This window comes from Copidosoma floridanum, unplaced genomic scaffold (genome assembly GCF_036245765.1).
Source record: "Copidosoma floridanum isolate Cflo_tuat_1 unplaced genomic scaffold, Cflo_Japanese_pri ptg000001l, whole genome shotgun sequence".
In the NCBI taxonomy this organism is placed as follows: domain Eukaryota; kingdom Metazoa; phylum Arthropoda; class Insecta; order Hymenoptera; family Encyrtidae; genus Copidosoma; species Copidosoma floridanum.
In genome coordinates, this window is record NW_028321878.1 from 6,696,466 (window position 1) to 6,712,277 (window position 15,812).

General features: G+C 36.3%; 2 protein-coding genes across 2 annotated transcripts; both read right to left on the minus strand.

Annotated features, from left to right (window-relative positions):
- Positions 1 to 326: 326 nt before the first annotated feature.
- LOC149376002 (uncharacterized) lies at positions 327 to 2,262 on the minus strand. Its single transcript, XM_089592040.1, has 4 exons — positions 2,173 to 2,262; positions 1,287 to 1,420; positions 991 to 1,197; positions 327 to 883 (listed from the first exon to the last, which is right to left on the minus strand). The coding sequence occupies exons 1-4, from the start codon at positions 2,249 to 2,251 to the stop codon at positions 803 to 805; spliced, it is 501 nt and encodes a 166-aa protein (XP_089448166.1). The 5' UTR covers positions 2,252 to 2,262; the 3' UTR covers positions 327 to 802.
- Positions 2,263 to 10,808: 8,546 nt separating this feature from the next.
- Positions 10,809 to 14,608, minus strand: LOC106643707 (uncharacterized). The gene is made up of 5 exons (XM_014358949.2): positions 14,389 to 14,608; positions 12,963 to 13,355; positions 12,198 to 12,554; positions 11,240 to 11,327; positions 10,809 to 11,154 (listed from the first exon to the last, which is right to left on the minus strand). Exons 1-5 carry the CDS (start codon positions 14,474 to 14,476, stop codon positions 11,064 to 11,066), a joined length of 1,017 nt encoding a protein of 338 aa, XP_014214435.2. The 5' UTR covers positions 14,477 to 14,608; the 3' UTR covers positions 10,809 to 11,063.
- Positions 14,609 to 15,812: the final 1,204 nt, after the last annotated feature.

Genomic DNA, 15,812 nt, shown 5'->3' on the forward strand with positions numbered 1-15,812 from the left:
TCTTTATCAATAATGTACATTATTTGATTTAACTTTTTTTTCAATGTAAAATAATAATTTATCCCGGTGATTAGTTTAGCGAGGTACGTTTTTATGGATATTCTTATATTTTAACTTATTTATTAAAATTATTATTATTATTCTAACTATTACTATGAATTATCAAATGGCATTCTTATTTTTGGTTAAATATGATTTATTCAGTTTTTATGATTTTTGTGGTAGGCAATTTCGGTATAAGTATTATCTGGTGAGAAAATAAAAGATTCGTAGGTGTGCGATTGGAATACTCTGTTATTATTATTATCTTATATAAATATTGCTACATCGTAAAAAATAGGTGTAAATCATTTATATAACAATTAAAATTGTATAATAATATAATGCACAATGATAAGAGTCTTTTACACAATACATGTATTATTAATATTTTTATAAATTCAAAACTTATACGTACAGCGTCGTTTACTTAATACGTAAATATAGTTCATTTAAAAACCAAACTCAAATTATTTCCGTTTTAGGATATTCAATAGAAGATCCGCCATAGATGAAATTTCTTTTCTTTTTTTACAACCGCAGTAAAGCCGGCAAAAAAAATTTTTTTTTTTTTAACGCTTTGTTCATTTTTTTAAACATTCTTTATCATCCGGCCATTTGTTTAAAAGCAGCACATTTTTAACGGTTATATTTTCACGCGCTTTCTCACAGACAATTACAAGCCATTTTAGGGTTTCACACCGGCATGCAAATAATGCCAGGATGTTCGAACAACTACAAACGGTCGACTATCACGAAGTGATCATTTGCTGCCCTCCTTGTGTTTGCTTTCTTTGACGATTTTTTTTACGTCCACCTTTTCCGGGTAGGTTGGCCTGGCAATCTGCCGAAACACAAAGGCATCGATGATTATTGTCGTCACCCACGGGCGTATGACGTAATTTTTAATAGTGAAGAAAAAAAAAAAAAAAAAAAAACATGGTAACTCACCTTCATCACGACGGACTCTCTGCCCGAAGGTTTGGACTTTTGCGCGAGATTGTCTTTTTTCTCGGGCAAAGAGTAATACAGTTGTTGTTTCGGTGGTATCGGCAGTTTGGCATTTTTTTTCTTAGAATCTAGAGAAACCTCGTTTCTTTCAGTCAAATCTTTGGTCGGATTGAGGGACCGGAACTCGTTCAGCGGACTCTCGATGTTCTACGGAAGCGACATTATTTCGTCACACGTGACAATAACAATAAAATAATCATTATATTTGTTTAATTTTTTGAGGTACTTTTATTTACCTTGAGAATTCTCGCGGACTCGTGAAAGGCCTCAGCTAAGGCTGGATGAATTTCTTCCAAAGGCTGGTTACCATACCTTATGTACACGGGTACGTAACCCGGTATTTTCGGCAAGTATTGTATGGGCAGTGAATCTACGCACAAGAAAAATGATGCTTTTGATGACTCATTTATTTGCATTTAAATCATTGTCCTCTATTGTATCAACTTATTGCTGTTTTTTACAATAAAAAAAAAAAAAGAAAAAAAAAATTTCTAAACGATGATGTCACATGGCTGAATTATATAATGAAGCAATATCACGATGAATATCTATTCAAATAAAAGCTCGAGGGAGAGAGTAATGAGAGTCAATGAGAAACACTATCTGCGATTGAGGTGCCCATTGTTTTGCATAATTTCATGTCATCAATCAAATTTTTTTTTTTTTTTTTTTTTTTTTTTTTTACATAAGATTTGTAAGATAAAAATTTTTGCGTTGTCCTTGTCAGTTACTTTTTCTATCTATCCAGAAGGAAATTTCGTCCTTCAGCTTTTTATCTGATAAGAAAAAAAAAATGGTTTTTTTTTTATTGCAGTATAACCACGGAATCACTCCACTGCTGTAATATTTTTTTTTTCCACTCTGCATATTATTCACCAAATTTAAATCCATTTCACTACTACGATCTTTCGTACATGAACACGAAAGGCACACCAAACTCGAAACATGTTGCGTTTATCCCAGACGTGGTTGAGAGAGCCACTGTCGTTTCACTAAATTTTTTCTTGTAAAAAAAAAAAAATAAAAATAAAATTAAATTAAAAAAAAAAAAAAATATAAAAAAGCTAAAGGTAATGTCACGATCCAAACATCAGGTACCAATGAACAGGAACAACAACTCACTGGTACAAGGTGCGCCGATAAGTAGCAGGAGAGCCGAGAAGAGGCCGAAGAGTATCGGCGCGAACGCCTCGGGCAGCATCCCGGCTCGCATCTCTGCTGGATCCGTACTGAGCGCCCGGACCAGCGCACTTTCAGCTTTATACCACCTCGTCGCTCTCGCGGGCTCTCCCTTTTTTTTTTTTTTTTTTTTTTTTTCGCGCCCTCCTTCTTTTACCGCAGCTCTAGCACCCATCGTGTCTTTCTCTTCCCCCCCGCGGCGGTGTGCGGCGGAGGAGGGAGCCGTGCCTTCGCGCATAAAATTTAACCCCCTCGCAGGATCCGGGGTTCCCGTTAAAAGTTGGACCTCGCCCCCCCCCTTTTTTTCCTCTTTCTCTGGCCGCTGGCTAGTTGTATCCTCGTGGTCCTTTCAAACGGAAGTTGCGTTTTTTTTTCCCCTTCTTTCAGGTACACCGTCAGAGTTTTCGGGAATGCCGCGGCTGTTTCTCGATTAACGCGATCCACCGCGCAGAGCTCGGGGCTTGGGATGTAGATCGCTTTATAATTCAGCAACGGGTGCTCCTCCGGGCTGTAGAAACTCTACGATGAAACGAGCCGTTGTGGCAGTACTTACCCCGACACGACTGTTGTGGAGAAAAAAACAAAAAAAAAAATTAATGTTATCGCCGAGCGAGTGAAAATATTTATACGATGGTAGCAGCGATCGATGGGTTTGAAGGTGAAATTCAATAGTGTTTCACAATAGCGCGACTCGGCGGAGGTTGGCGCGAAGTTCAGCGATGACGAAGAAAAAACCTTTAGCCATCGTGTAGAGAAGAAGAAGCATCGGAAACGTTACCATACGATCCATCGGTGTTAATTTTACGATCGAATGCGCGAGTGTGCATAAAGTTTCTACTCCGCGCTAACTAGCCACGCGAGTAGGTGTTTAATCTGGTTGGCGTACGAGCGTGTCTCCAAGTGAAAGTCTCGCGTGTAGCTGTCGGGAGCGAGCGCGTCGGTAGTGCGTAAAGAGAAAGATGCGCTACCCGTACGGCCGCGTCTGCGGGTAATTTTTCAACCTCAGGGTCGGCGATTCGTGGATGTGGCAAAAATCGCCCATATAGTCAGCTGAAAAATGAGATGAGCTATTATCGAAGACGAAGAATAATAAGGAGAGGCAATGATTTTTTTTTTTTTTTTTTTTACTTATCGAAGGCTTCATTTCTTGAAGTCATTGTTACGTCACTCGAGCTGACCAATGCGCACCAGAGTGACTCACCACGGCTTCGACAAGATTGATAACGACTTAATTGCCGAACCTTTTTTTTTTATCGCGCCTGTACCTGTCGTGGCTGAATTATCGCATATTGGAGCGATATTTTCGAGCAGTGAGTAATCTCGGGCTTATTGTACGTTGATTTCCCGTGAATCGTGCACAGTTTTCAAGATTTTTCAAAAAGCTACCATTTATTTGGGGCTGTGTAACTGTGCAACGGTTCAACATTTTTATAACGGAACTTAATTGTTTTCGTGAAACGAATAACAGCAGATGAGAGAAAAAAGAAGCGTGGCTCGTAACTTCGAATCTCTAAGCGAATTTTTTTGATTTCAATTCAACAAAATAATCGATTTACCTTTCACCATTTTTACATGAGGAGGCTGATATTGTTTGGTGATTTTCTAATATCTAAGCTCGTATTTTAGCTCTAAAAATAAATCAACAAGCTACTATTGAAAACTAGATTCCTCTTGAAATCTTCTATAAATCCTCTCTCGAAAGCCCGATAGTATTGCTAAAGTATTCTCTGACAAATGGCTACTCTTGTATAAGCCTAAAGTACTATCATTAGAAAAAATCCTAATATTTTATAGTAACTATATTTATTTTTCAACTTTATTTTAATTATTCGTAAGAAAGTTTCTTTGGCACCTAATATTTAATTTTCAATTTCTTAATCAACCAACATAGTATTGTGGATTTTTGGGTGTTAGTATATGTAATTTCAATTATCAGCGACTAATATTAATAGCTTTTTGCAATTTTTTGTGATTACGAAAAGAATTTCTATACTTTTTAAAAAAATCATGTTACAATTTAGTAACTTGAATTACATAATTGATGATTGACACCGCTTTCCCTCACCTATCATGTTGCCAGAGTCGCTCTTGTAAGAGCTTAAAATTGTTTTGAGTCCGATGATGGCCTTGAGTTTCATATTTAATATTAACAGTATCATCGTCTGCTGTATTCAACTTATTATTAAAAAACTACAAAGCTTTTTAAAACCAAACTATATTGTTGCAACTACTATGTGCAAATCTTTTAAATAGACGTAAATTCCATAATATTGACGTAAGTGTAGTTTGAAGCTTTTATATACTGTAAAAAGTGTTATAATCGAGAAGCTAATAGCTCCAGGAAAGTCATGGTTCTGAGTACGATCCAATAAAATTATTTTAAATAGGTAATCTAGAAATCCTGTATAGACCATTGACACCGTCCGTCGTAGATCTACTCCGCTCATAATTAAGTACACTGTTATTTTGAATTAGTATTACACAATGCTAACAACCTTAAAATTATGCATACAATTTTTTCCAAAGTAAGATCAAATCACAATATTATGTTCAACGCATTTAATCATAGTTTGCGTACCCTAGAGTGTGCTTAGGATTTATGGATTTAAAATTTTTACATACTGCAAGGAAAAGGTGAAAGATATCTATGTATGTCAAGCATAGTTATGCAGAGAAACCAATACCTGATATTAACCACAACACCACATGTGTATCACATATTTACAAAGTAACTGTCCCTATTTCTACTTGTATAACAATAGATCTGTCAAAGACAAGTTAAACAGATTTTTACTAAAATTTATTTAGCGTAAATTATTTATTATGGTTATAAATACAATACTAATTTATTGTGTGAACTTTAAAACCATAACACACTTCCAGAAGAATACTGATTATTATAAATAACATTAAACTAATTATACTTACTGATAGCTAAAGTAACTCTATTTTAAATAAACATATTCTATTTCGACCCAGTCCACTGAAAACAATATTGCAATTATGACAATATTGCGATGCTTACAAGTGGTCACAAAAAAGCCCATTTACTCAATATATTATACTGTCTGCCAAAGATTACTTACTTTGTACGTTTATCATTAACGATGTAGAAGAAAAAAAAAAAAAAAAAAAGGCAAATACGTAAATCGCCCAAAAAGGTTGTAGTGTATTATTATTTAATTAATGGATGACACAAAAAGTCAAGTTAAAAACGTCACCTATAAATTTGCGCTGAACTCAATTGAACGGTATAAATAAAACGATTCATATGACAGGATGGCTGCTATTGCGATCTAGGTAAGTGCAGAAAATTGTCACGAGGATCATCGACCCCCTCCCCCACTCACAGCAAAATCATACCGTCTAACGAATAAGTAGTTGTGCCGATAAACGTAATCCCTAATCTCATTATCGTTCCTTTCGGCACTCGAGTTAATTCAGATCAATTAGCCCGTAAGCCAATTTCAAAGATCGCAGTTATTCGACAAAAGCTTTTATGAGGGATAAAACACAGATTGTAATCCGCAAGGACAAACTTTAATCGAACGTAGCTTATAATGAGTTATTAGCCGAGAGGAGTGCCAAATATTTTGGTTAAATGACAGCGCGAGGGGCGGCATCAATCGGGACCGGCTGCTAACCGCAAAACCGGTTCTCGACCGTCGGTCTAGATCCAATTGCCATCATCATCATCATCATCATCAGCACCAGCAGTGGTAGGCTCTACGGGCGCTGCTACCGATATTTTGCACCATTACCTCTCGTAATGAGAGAGGCAGAAAGAGAGGTGAACAAAGAGGCTCGCTCAAAAAAAAAAAAAAAAAAAAAAACCCGCCTCTATTAATCGAAGCCACTTATTCTTCGCTCTCGGATATACACGTGTTGGTATACGTGCTCGTGTCCAAGAAAATCCATTATATACGTGGCAGAGAGTTGTTGGAAATTAACTGACTTGCTGTCGATACTATACCTGCACTATATTGCGCTTTTGAATTATTCAACGGAGTGCTCTGTTCCCCCCCGCCCCTCACACGGTTGGGCATTTTTCATTGTTGCAAGTCTGTGCGGTAGAAAAGAGGAAAACAGCATTGCTGATATTCGTATTGGATCTGTAACATCCCGTGCGACAGACAGCTTTACAGTTACCGTCCGTTTTCATTTCTTCTGTGCCTTTTTCATTCGAGGTGCTGCTATTCATGTATGGGATTTTATAATCCAGACTGTATTGATGCATCGTTAAAGTCCTATCAAAACATTAATGCGTTCATATACCATTTTACATCACTTTTGTCCCATTTCTTACAACGTGTGAGTGACATCATGAATGAAATTTAGCGATATACCGATATCCTGGAAAGAACCCCAGCACCAACGAAAAATATTACCTACGTGACTGTATCAAACATTATAGTTGACGAGTTGGTAGCTCCTTGTTTACAATCAAGATTCGTATTCGCAATGCAAAAGAGTAAGTGACTCATTTGCCGATTTCTATGAGGTAGTCTTACACCGAGTGAAAGACTTATGGCCATTGGTGACTGTCATTTTCAAGACTTTTTTCTTTGACGTATAATGTAGAAATGACGTTGAATTATCCAGCTTGATTTTATTACTGGTTATAGGATTTTTTAAGTCTCATTAAAATTTTGATTAGAATCTTTTGATCGGCAATAAAGGTGTTATCTCGATTGTTCAGGACTTTGATGGACAATGATGCGTGTGCAAGGTATTGAGCAACGATTGTAAATTATTATGTTGTGGTTAATCATTTTCTCCTCTTAATAAATGGTATAATGGCTTGAAATATTTTTTTGATTACATGGAAAAATAATCGTACAGTGAAAAACAACGAGTAGTGAATAAATTAACTTTGATATGTTGCTCTTTATTGTTTTCATTTTCATTAGTAGGTATAAATTAAATGATAATGAAACAATGCAATTATCATAGCATCATAAAATTTATTTATTTAATAACATGATCGATCTACAAAAAAAAAATTTGACCATTGTACACTTAATTAGAAGAAAATTTAGAGGTTGAAAAATCCTGGACGTACGAGACAAAAGACTTGAAGAATCCATCAAAATAATTTCAAGTTACCCACAATTATGTAACAAGTCAATTGACCGAACTTCCAGTAGACTACATGGCTTTCTTATAAAAATTTAAAATTTGTCACCACACTTAAACAATTTGGAACCACTGTAAAACACGTCTTTGAAAAATCTCTTCGTACCAGAAATCACAAATTATACGTACCTCAATGACATTAGAATTTTCTCTGAGGCATCATCAAAGTGTTAGTTCCTCGAAGAAGAGACGGCATTTCCTCGTGCATCGCAAGACCTGATTCACCTGCTTCTCCGCAACAGAAATAAAAACAACAAAAATAATAATAATAATAATAATAATAATAATAATAATAATAATAGTGTTCCATTCATCTGGCAAAGATAATCGTCTGTTCTCGAAAGCCCCGACACTGCCTCGGGCGAAACATACGTGCACATCACGCAACGTTGTATGTGGACTCTCGTGCGTATAAGTGTACCCAAGTGAGAGAGCCAACGACCGATTATCGGCCAAGTTGACCGAGACCTACACTCGCAACTAGGTGCAACGGCGGATTCGGTGCTTCGATGGGGCAGACTCTCGGCATGCAGTGACAGCGCTACCGTTAGACCATACAAAGTATGTCGAATCAACGTTGGCACTAAATTAATCATTGAAACAAAATACACGTGTTCAAATTCCAATTTAGCACATGATTACATTCATGTAATTAAAAAATGTATAAGCACAAAAAGTAATAGCTCCCGCAAGACTTGATTTGTGTCTTCAATAGATACTTTCAATGGACTGTTGAAACGTTACATTTGTCGCAGTTCTGGGCACTTACACGAGAAAAAAAATTCGTCGGGAATCGTGTTCCACAAAACTTTGGATTCCTTTTCCCTGCGCATGCGAGGGACCACCTAAAAAGCTGGAAAAAAGTTTTTTTATTCAGTTTGAATTTGTTTGAAATTGGTAAAGTTTTTAACTTTAAAATTGAAAAAGTTTTCCTGTCGATCCCGTTCTGATTAGATTTTCGGAGGATTTTTTTGCTGACATCCTGTGCTCTGTGGACCGTCTTGTTAGATCTGAAGCCCTAGACAAATCGATGAGGGGGAGAAACTACAAACTGTTGTAGTTGGCAGTCTAGAGCTCATACTGTAGTCTTAAACTTGTTGCATCTATAGAACGCTATAGTTTTTTTGTATCTTGCAATAATTTGTAATTGATGTTCAAACGTTTCGACGGGAGAACGAAAGTGAACGAAAGCACTATAAATTGGATTTGGTTCCCTTAACTTTAAACGCTGATCGGCAACTTATTTTCTTTCTTCCTCTTTTCCATGTTTTCGTTGTAAATCTGCTCTACCTTGTTTGGTTAATTTTTTTCTTTTTCCCTTTATTTATTTTTTTATTTTTTTCTTTAAATACGTATAAAATTTAAGTTCCTCCTTGCTAGGGATCAACTTTTACTTTCATCGTTTTGACGAGTACATGCTTTTAAATGGAATTTAACTACGATATAACAGTTCACTGGGTCGTGCGTATAACTGTACGCCACCAACAATTTTTGATAATTATTTTAATTTACCTTTGTAGTGTATTCATACACTGTATTCAGGGTATACTTAATATTAATATTTGAAAAGTGTTTCCATGAAAATTGCACGATTTGCTTTACTGTTGTGAAAAAAAAAAAAAAAAAAAAAAGAAAAAAAAAAATGCACTCATATATACAAGTGAAAGAGCCGACGACCCGCAAACCCAGATTATCGGCCGAGACCTACACTCGCTCACTGCACGTGTGCACATACACATACTCTTCCTGAGGCGAACACTACTCTGCGATCGGCTCTTTACGAGACTGCTTGCGCCAACTTTCTCGGATCCTTCCGTTTCAACTGTCACTTGCTGCTCCTATACGCACGTGCAGTACGAGAGATGGCGGAAGAGAGAATAAAATTGCATGCACCAGCGGATAATTTCCAACTTTTATTTATTTATTTTTTATTTCATTTTACGTCCATCTCCGAGGGAATCCCGAGAAAAATAAACGCAAGCTCGCGATCGAAAGTTATGTAAACGCTACTTGCAAAAGCTTGCCTTGTGCACGATTATGCAAAAAATGTATGCACTTGAGCCATAAACGAGATTAGATTTCGGATTTGATCTAGAATTTGTGTATACGTGTATTTACTCTCCACGTGCTTTTCCGCATTAGCATTTTCTGCATCTCGAATTAGATAACACGCCGGTTTGTAGACGCATTTAAAATTTTGCTTAATAGGCCATGAAAAAATTCCAACTGCTGCTGATACCAGAGCCCATACATTTCTCGATACCATTGTACAAGGTAATCCGATTCTTCAGGCAAAAACAAAAAAAAAAAAAAAAAGCATAATCATTCCTTTACGGCAGCAGCTGAGCGCCCGTGAAAAAGGCATCAATTGTGCGTTACAACGAGATCCATATATCTCGGCACACTTTAGCGACTTTAACGGCTCCGTTAATTTGAAGCCGAGCGCGCCGAAAAAGAGAGGAGGATAATTTTACTCGTGTCTTACGCCTGTAGCCCGTCGTTCCCTCCCTTCTATCTTGTTCTCCCGAGCTGGGGACTAAAAATTCTTAAAGGAAATAATAAGCTCGAGCAGAAAGGATGAGAAAAACCGTTAGTGCGTGTACATCTTTACAGCAAGAGAGAGAGAGAGAGAGAGCAGCTGTAATTGCCGGCACTTTACAGCGATAGCAAAAGCATTTGTACAGTACTTACGTGGCCGTGTCTGCAGCGGAAAACCGCAGACAGCTGGGTTTTACATTCTTTTTTTCCTCATCTCAAAAGAGGCTATCCTCTGCACTCCTGACTTTGAAACTAAGTGGGCACGTGTATGCATGTGGTGTGCATAGAAATGTCTTTCGAGTGCGTTGACAGGACGAGTAGTGGTTCGTGCTTGTTGTCCAATAATTGATTGCCAATATGGCTTCGCGAGATTTCTCTGGCGATATCGTTTGGATTGCAGTTTTTTTAGGCTTTTATTTATTTGCTTGAGACTAATCTTTCAATGCAGATTTTTTGTCATGTTTAATTAACCATTTGATGCACGAGTGTCTTAAAATTCTACGATCATCTTGGATTATAATGTTTTATCGAAGAAAATATTGGATCAGGGCAACAAGAGATTTTTTTTACATGTTTTTCATGGGTTTACATTTTTCAAGGTGATAAAAAAATTTTAAAATAACGATAAATTTTATTGTGGCACATTTTTTTTAAGTACACGTGATTATGATCTTAAGAACATTGTAATGCCATTGGCATTATTGAAATTGCAATTGAAAAATAAAAGTTGCATGATGAATTATTTTTTATAATTTATTTATAAAAATTTTACATTTAAACTGTACCATTTGAAAGAGCAACTTTAAAGTAGAAAATCTTTCCCCAGTCATGTAGTCTATTTCCCTTGCAAATAAAACTCAGCTACAACGATTTGAGCTTTAAATGATTAATAACAGAAACAAGGATTTAAATACAAAAAATATTCTTTATTCACGTGGATTGCGAGAACAGATAAATAAATCACGTTAGCGTCACATATTCTGGAATTGCAACTAGTTTTCATCGTACACACTTGCTCAATGGACCCAATTAAACATTTCACTTGATTACAAGAAACATTAAGAAATTATAAACTGCTATCAACTTTAACAGTCCCAGTATTAACATTCTTGTGAAAGCAGGCAATTGCACTTGTAGTTTTTATTCGTAAAAATGGCTTCTTATTTTCCGTAGCTTGTAGCTGTAGCATGAGCAGTAGCCTGGGCCGACGCGTAACCGTTGCCACCGCCGTTACCACCGTGTCCGTATCCACTAAAAGAAAATTCATCGTTATTGCACATTTTAATAAGCCCCATACTCATTTTTTTTCATCATTTTTAGTATTACTTGAACTTACTTTTGGCATGGATCACAGTACGGCTGAGGAGGAGGACGTGGTGGAGGTGGAGGAGCATATACGGGTGGCGAGTATACTGGTGGTTGAGCTAAAAAAAATTTTTTACATTAATAATCATTGTCATAGTTATTTTAATGGTTTTTTTCATTTAGTTGTATCTCGTTGATTATCTCTATAATGGATTACTTTACTAGTAAATAAGTTGATTCAGTCATGATAACTGAACAAAAATGAATATTAATTCATTAAATTTTTTTTTTCAATATCACGTTTCATGAAAATTAATCAACTAATGTTTAACCTTAAAAATTTGTACTACTATCATCAGGATCTCGACCCGAATAACGATTGTAACACAATTTTTATACGGTATAAAAAATTTTACGTAACTTCAAGTTTATAAACAGTTGAGATAAAAAAAAAAAAAATTCAATAAGTATGACAGAGCCAATGTATTGTCTTGGGGGATATTTAAGTAATGGTAGCAATTTATTAATTGCACTGATACCCACAAGCTTGTAAAAATAAATTTTCGTAAATATTTATACCTTCAAATATGCTTAAAACACGTCATGTATCAATTTTATTTATGAGCAATACAAAGCTCTGTAGTGTGGAAGTATTAAATAGAAAAAAATTATGCATAAACTAATAAGTATGATAAAAAAAAGTGTACTGGAAAATAAGAAATAAGTTTATATACTTTTGGAAATGTGTTGAAATAAGAAGTTACTGTTTACGGAAAAACGCGCTATACAAGGAAAAAAAACATTCGATCAAAGTTGGCAAGTCTTTGGAAATAATCTCCGACATTAGACAAGAAGGCTATCACGGAATGAGGAAAAAAGATGAAAAATGATTAGCTCTTTCAAGTAGAAAAAAAAAAAAAAAAAAAAAAAACAACAACGTCAACGAGATACATCCCAAGATCAACAACTCGCATGCGCATTGAGCTCACGATAGTATCCGCCGCCACAGCCACCGTTACAGCCATATCCACTGTGCTTCTGCAAGAGCTTTTCAAGGAGGTGCCTCTTCGTGCGAACTGTCACCAATTTACCGGAAGCCTCGGGCTCACCCTCGCTCTCCCTCGCCAAATCTCTCTTGACCCTGTTGATCGTATTCTTGCGGCTGTCCAGGTCGTCCTTCTCCAAGATAGAGTCCAGGTTGACTTTGAGCAAACTGGTCATGCCGTCCTTACCGATCTTCTCGATGATGAAGCCCTCGGCTTCGAGATCCTTGGCCACCTCGTCCAAACTGACTGGTTTGTTTTCGTCCTCGTCCTCGACAACGAGCACGAACATCGCCAGGGGTTCTGCGTCATTTAATCGTACAATTTCATTATAATGGTTGCGCATTATGTGCACACCGACGATGATCGACGTGACGATCATTTTTAATTTTCCTACTATCGATGCCTCAGAACTTTTCATTTTTATTTCCTACGTCACAACTAATTGAATTTGATTGAGCAGAGTGCAAAAGTTACGTGAATCGTGACTAGTAACCGGTCGAATCGTTGTATCGGTATTGTGTGAATTTTATAATTTTATGCTTTGTTATAAGATATAAAATATGTTCCCGCAACGAAACGATTTTTCCTGCATTTCCAAGTATTAAATTAATTGATCTAACTAATCGGGATGGATTTCAGAGAGAATAAAGCATTTTTCAAAGTATTTTTTTGCGTGATCTAATAAACAGTAAATGATAACAATGATACCTGAAGTCGCGTCGTCAGGTACTTCCTGCATGATGACGGGATGGAGCACGTCATTAGAGTCCTCGGCAGTGCGATTCTTCACGGCGAACACGTTGATCAGAAACAATGTAGCCGGCCGCTTGTTTTTCGGCGTCGGAAAAGGCGGTAACAATTCAGTGGCCAAAGTAGGAGGGACGGGCGGTAGCAGGTCAACCGAAGGTACAGCTGGATTGTCGGCTGTCGCAGAGGCTACGCCGGTCGTGTCGTACGTGGATTCACTGTCGATTTTTGGTGGCAACAAGTCCGTCGACAACGTTGGTACCATGTCGACGTCCGGTGCTACCAAATCGGTCGCCGGGGTTGACGAGTCAAAGTCGATTGCTTGCGAGCTGTCATCCTTTGGTGGCAGCAATTCTGTAGTTATCGAAAAATCGAATATGAGATACATGTCTCCAAACAATGCTTTTCGAGTAAAATAGGTGTGGTAACAATGAGTCAACACGTGCCATGGCTAAATTTACAAGAGAAACTATATGGTTTTGCATTTATAGAATGACTGATTTATTATTTTTTGGAAAAAAAATATGTACATAACACCTACAAAATAATAAAGTTTAGCTTTTACAAATCTTTTATACCAAATAAATTATTCAGTTTTTTTTTTTTTTTTTTTTTTTTCTTCAAGGGTATAAAAAATTGTGCGTAATGATTAAACATCCAAAAATAATTATCTTCTAAGTAAAGTTTATATATAAAGTAATTTTTTATTATTTACGATTTTTCTCAACTGGACACAAACCTAATGTCTTCTTAAAACTGAAGCACAAATGTCTATATGTTTTTTTATTCTTTGACAATAGTTGCTAAATTTAACAAGTCAAATTAAACGTAAGTTCCTTTTTTCATGGCTTTGTACGTACTTACACACATACATGTACACATACATATGATTACCACTCGGCCAACCTTACATTAAGCTAATGATTTGTTTTGCGGTAAAAATTAAAGATTTATGTGTGGTTGTACTTAATTATCTGATGAAAACAAAGGATACACAGTCTTGCCTAAAATTGACCATCACGAGAATAAGACGCGAGAAATAATTCTTGTCATGCAATTTTACATTACTAGTTGATTTGTTATTTCAAGAAGAAATGATAAATTATCATTTTGGTTCGTAATAGGTACTATTTTAATGAAGAATGTGGCTGCTAAAGATTGTAATTGACATGATAATTAGGAAGACGACGTAGAAAATAAAAAAAAAGAACTCTTGATTCATCACTCACAAAGAAAATGGTAATTTATGTTATGCTGTAAGGTTGACTGATTTCACACAATTTATTTGTCACTCCGAAGGCACCAATCAGTTGTAACAAAAGCTGATGGAATATTTGAATATGTACGTCTAAAAGTCCCAACTTATGTAAAATAGAAATTGACTTGCCAGTAGCGGGCGGAGTAACATCGATGGGCGAGCACGTGACTCCGGCGACGAAAACAATCGCCGCGGTCGCAATTACGGACCACGACATGATGCTGTTCCTCGTTTCTCTTCTCACTGCACCTCGAGTCAATTTATGTATATATGTATATAAATATATTTGTCCACAATTTCGATTCGCGTCTGCTTAGGAAACTGTCGAACAACAAACTGCGAGTGAAGACTTTTGAAGTAACCGCTTTTATAGCATTGAATCTCAGTATCCGTGAGCTGATTGCGTAAACTTTGCTCTTCGCGATTGGCGCCTGCGCGCGTACAATTTTCCAGACTTGCGATGTGTTTCTTACAATAAACTATAGGTACACAAAGTATCGTATCGCACCTCATACTTTTTTTTATTTTTCGGGGTTTCCCGGTGACTCTGTGTGATTTTTCACCAATACACGTGTGAGAAAACGCCAATTTGGAAAATACATTATCAAACCGATTCTGCACAGATTCATTCTGCCAGGGATTATCCGATTTTTCAATTACAAGGAAAGACATTAGGTTTTTTCGTTCAATAAACACCACGTGCTGATGATGAATGAACGAAAATAATGGCTTTTTAGAATCAAGAGCCATTAATACGCGCCATTTGCATGCTAAGCTCATTAAAGAGCAACTCTTTTACTTCTGAAACTTCTATTCGACTTGGATTAATGATGGTAGTTTACAGTGCATTTTTCAGTATTTGAGAAAAGTCACAAGATTTTTTCACATCTATGCCCTGTCTCCTGCTCGATAACCAATTGGTGAATGAATTTTTGAAGGGTTGTTTTTCTTAGAAAATAAAATACTTTTAAATTTCCCAAAATTCGGAAAACATCATCACTAATCATCTTTACGATTGTATTATTCGTAATTAAATACCCTGATTGCTTTCATTGGAGCCGGTGTGAATATTCATTGTTGTACCGACCAGCAATTAAGAAAAACATATTGTTCGGTAAAAATTACGATGGAGTCATCGAAACAGCAATTACATATTGTCTATTCTGATTCATCAGCTAGTAAATTAATTTTTCCTCAGATCCCAGGAACTTTATGGATCATAAATGATTCCCATTGTCCGGATTCCGATTTTTGGCACGTACATACAAAGTAATTTTTTTTTTTTTTTCAACTTTCTGTCAATTGAAAACTTGTTTGATATTTCAATAGCTTCAACTGTTAATTAGACAAATGAGACGATCTAATTTACAATCACACGTGAAATATAATCCAAGCAGTGTGAGAAAATGAAAACAAATTTTTATAAAAATAGCTACAAATCGTTCACTCCAAATCTCATAATACAATATAAGAACAAACTATTCTTTTGTAAAAATCTTTTTTCCAGAGGTGTCAATAAAGCACGTTTTTATCATTTGGTTGACGCCTCCCCC

Bases quoted from the DNA above. Each gene is read 5' to 3' on its own strand.
- LOC149376002 (XM_089592040.1), bottom strand. From the start codon at position 2,251: ATGCTGCCCGAGGCGTTCGCGCCGATACTCTTCGGCCTCTTCTCGGCT. The intron at 1,198-1,286 runs GTAAATAAAAGT...TCGCTTCCGTAG, and splicing joins AGTCCGCGAGAATTCTCAAG to AACATCGAGAGTCCGCTGAA. The intron at 884-990 runs GTGAGTTACCAT...GTGTTTCGGCAG, and splicing joins GAGAGTCCGTCGTGATGAAG to ATTGCCAGGCCAACCTACCC.
- LOC106643707 (XM_014358949.2), bottom strand. From the start codon at position 14,476: ATGTCGTGGTCCGTAATTGCGACCGCGGCGATTGTTTTCGTCGCCGGA. The intron at 13,356-14,388 runs GCAAGTCAATTT...CGATAACTACAG, and splicing joins TGTTACTCCGCCCGCTACTG to AATTGCTGCCACCAAAGGAT. The intron at 11,155-11,239 runs GTAAGTTCAAGT...ATTTTCTTTTAG, and splicing joins TACTGTGATCCATGCCAAAA to TGGATACGGACACGGTGGTA.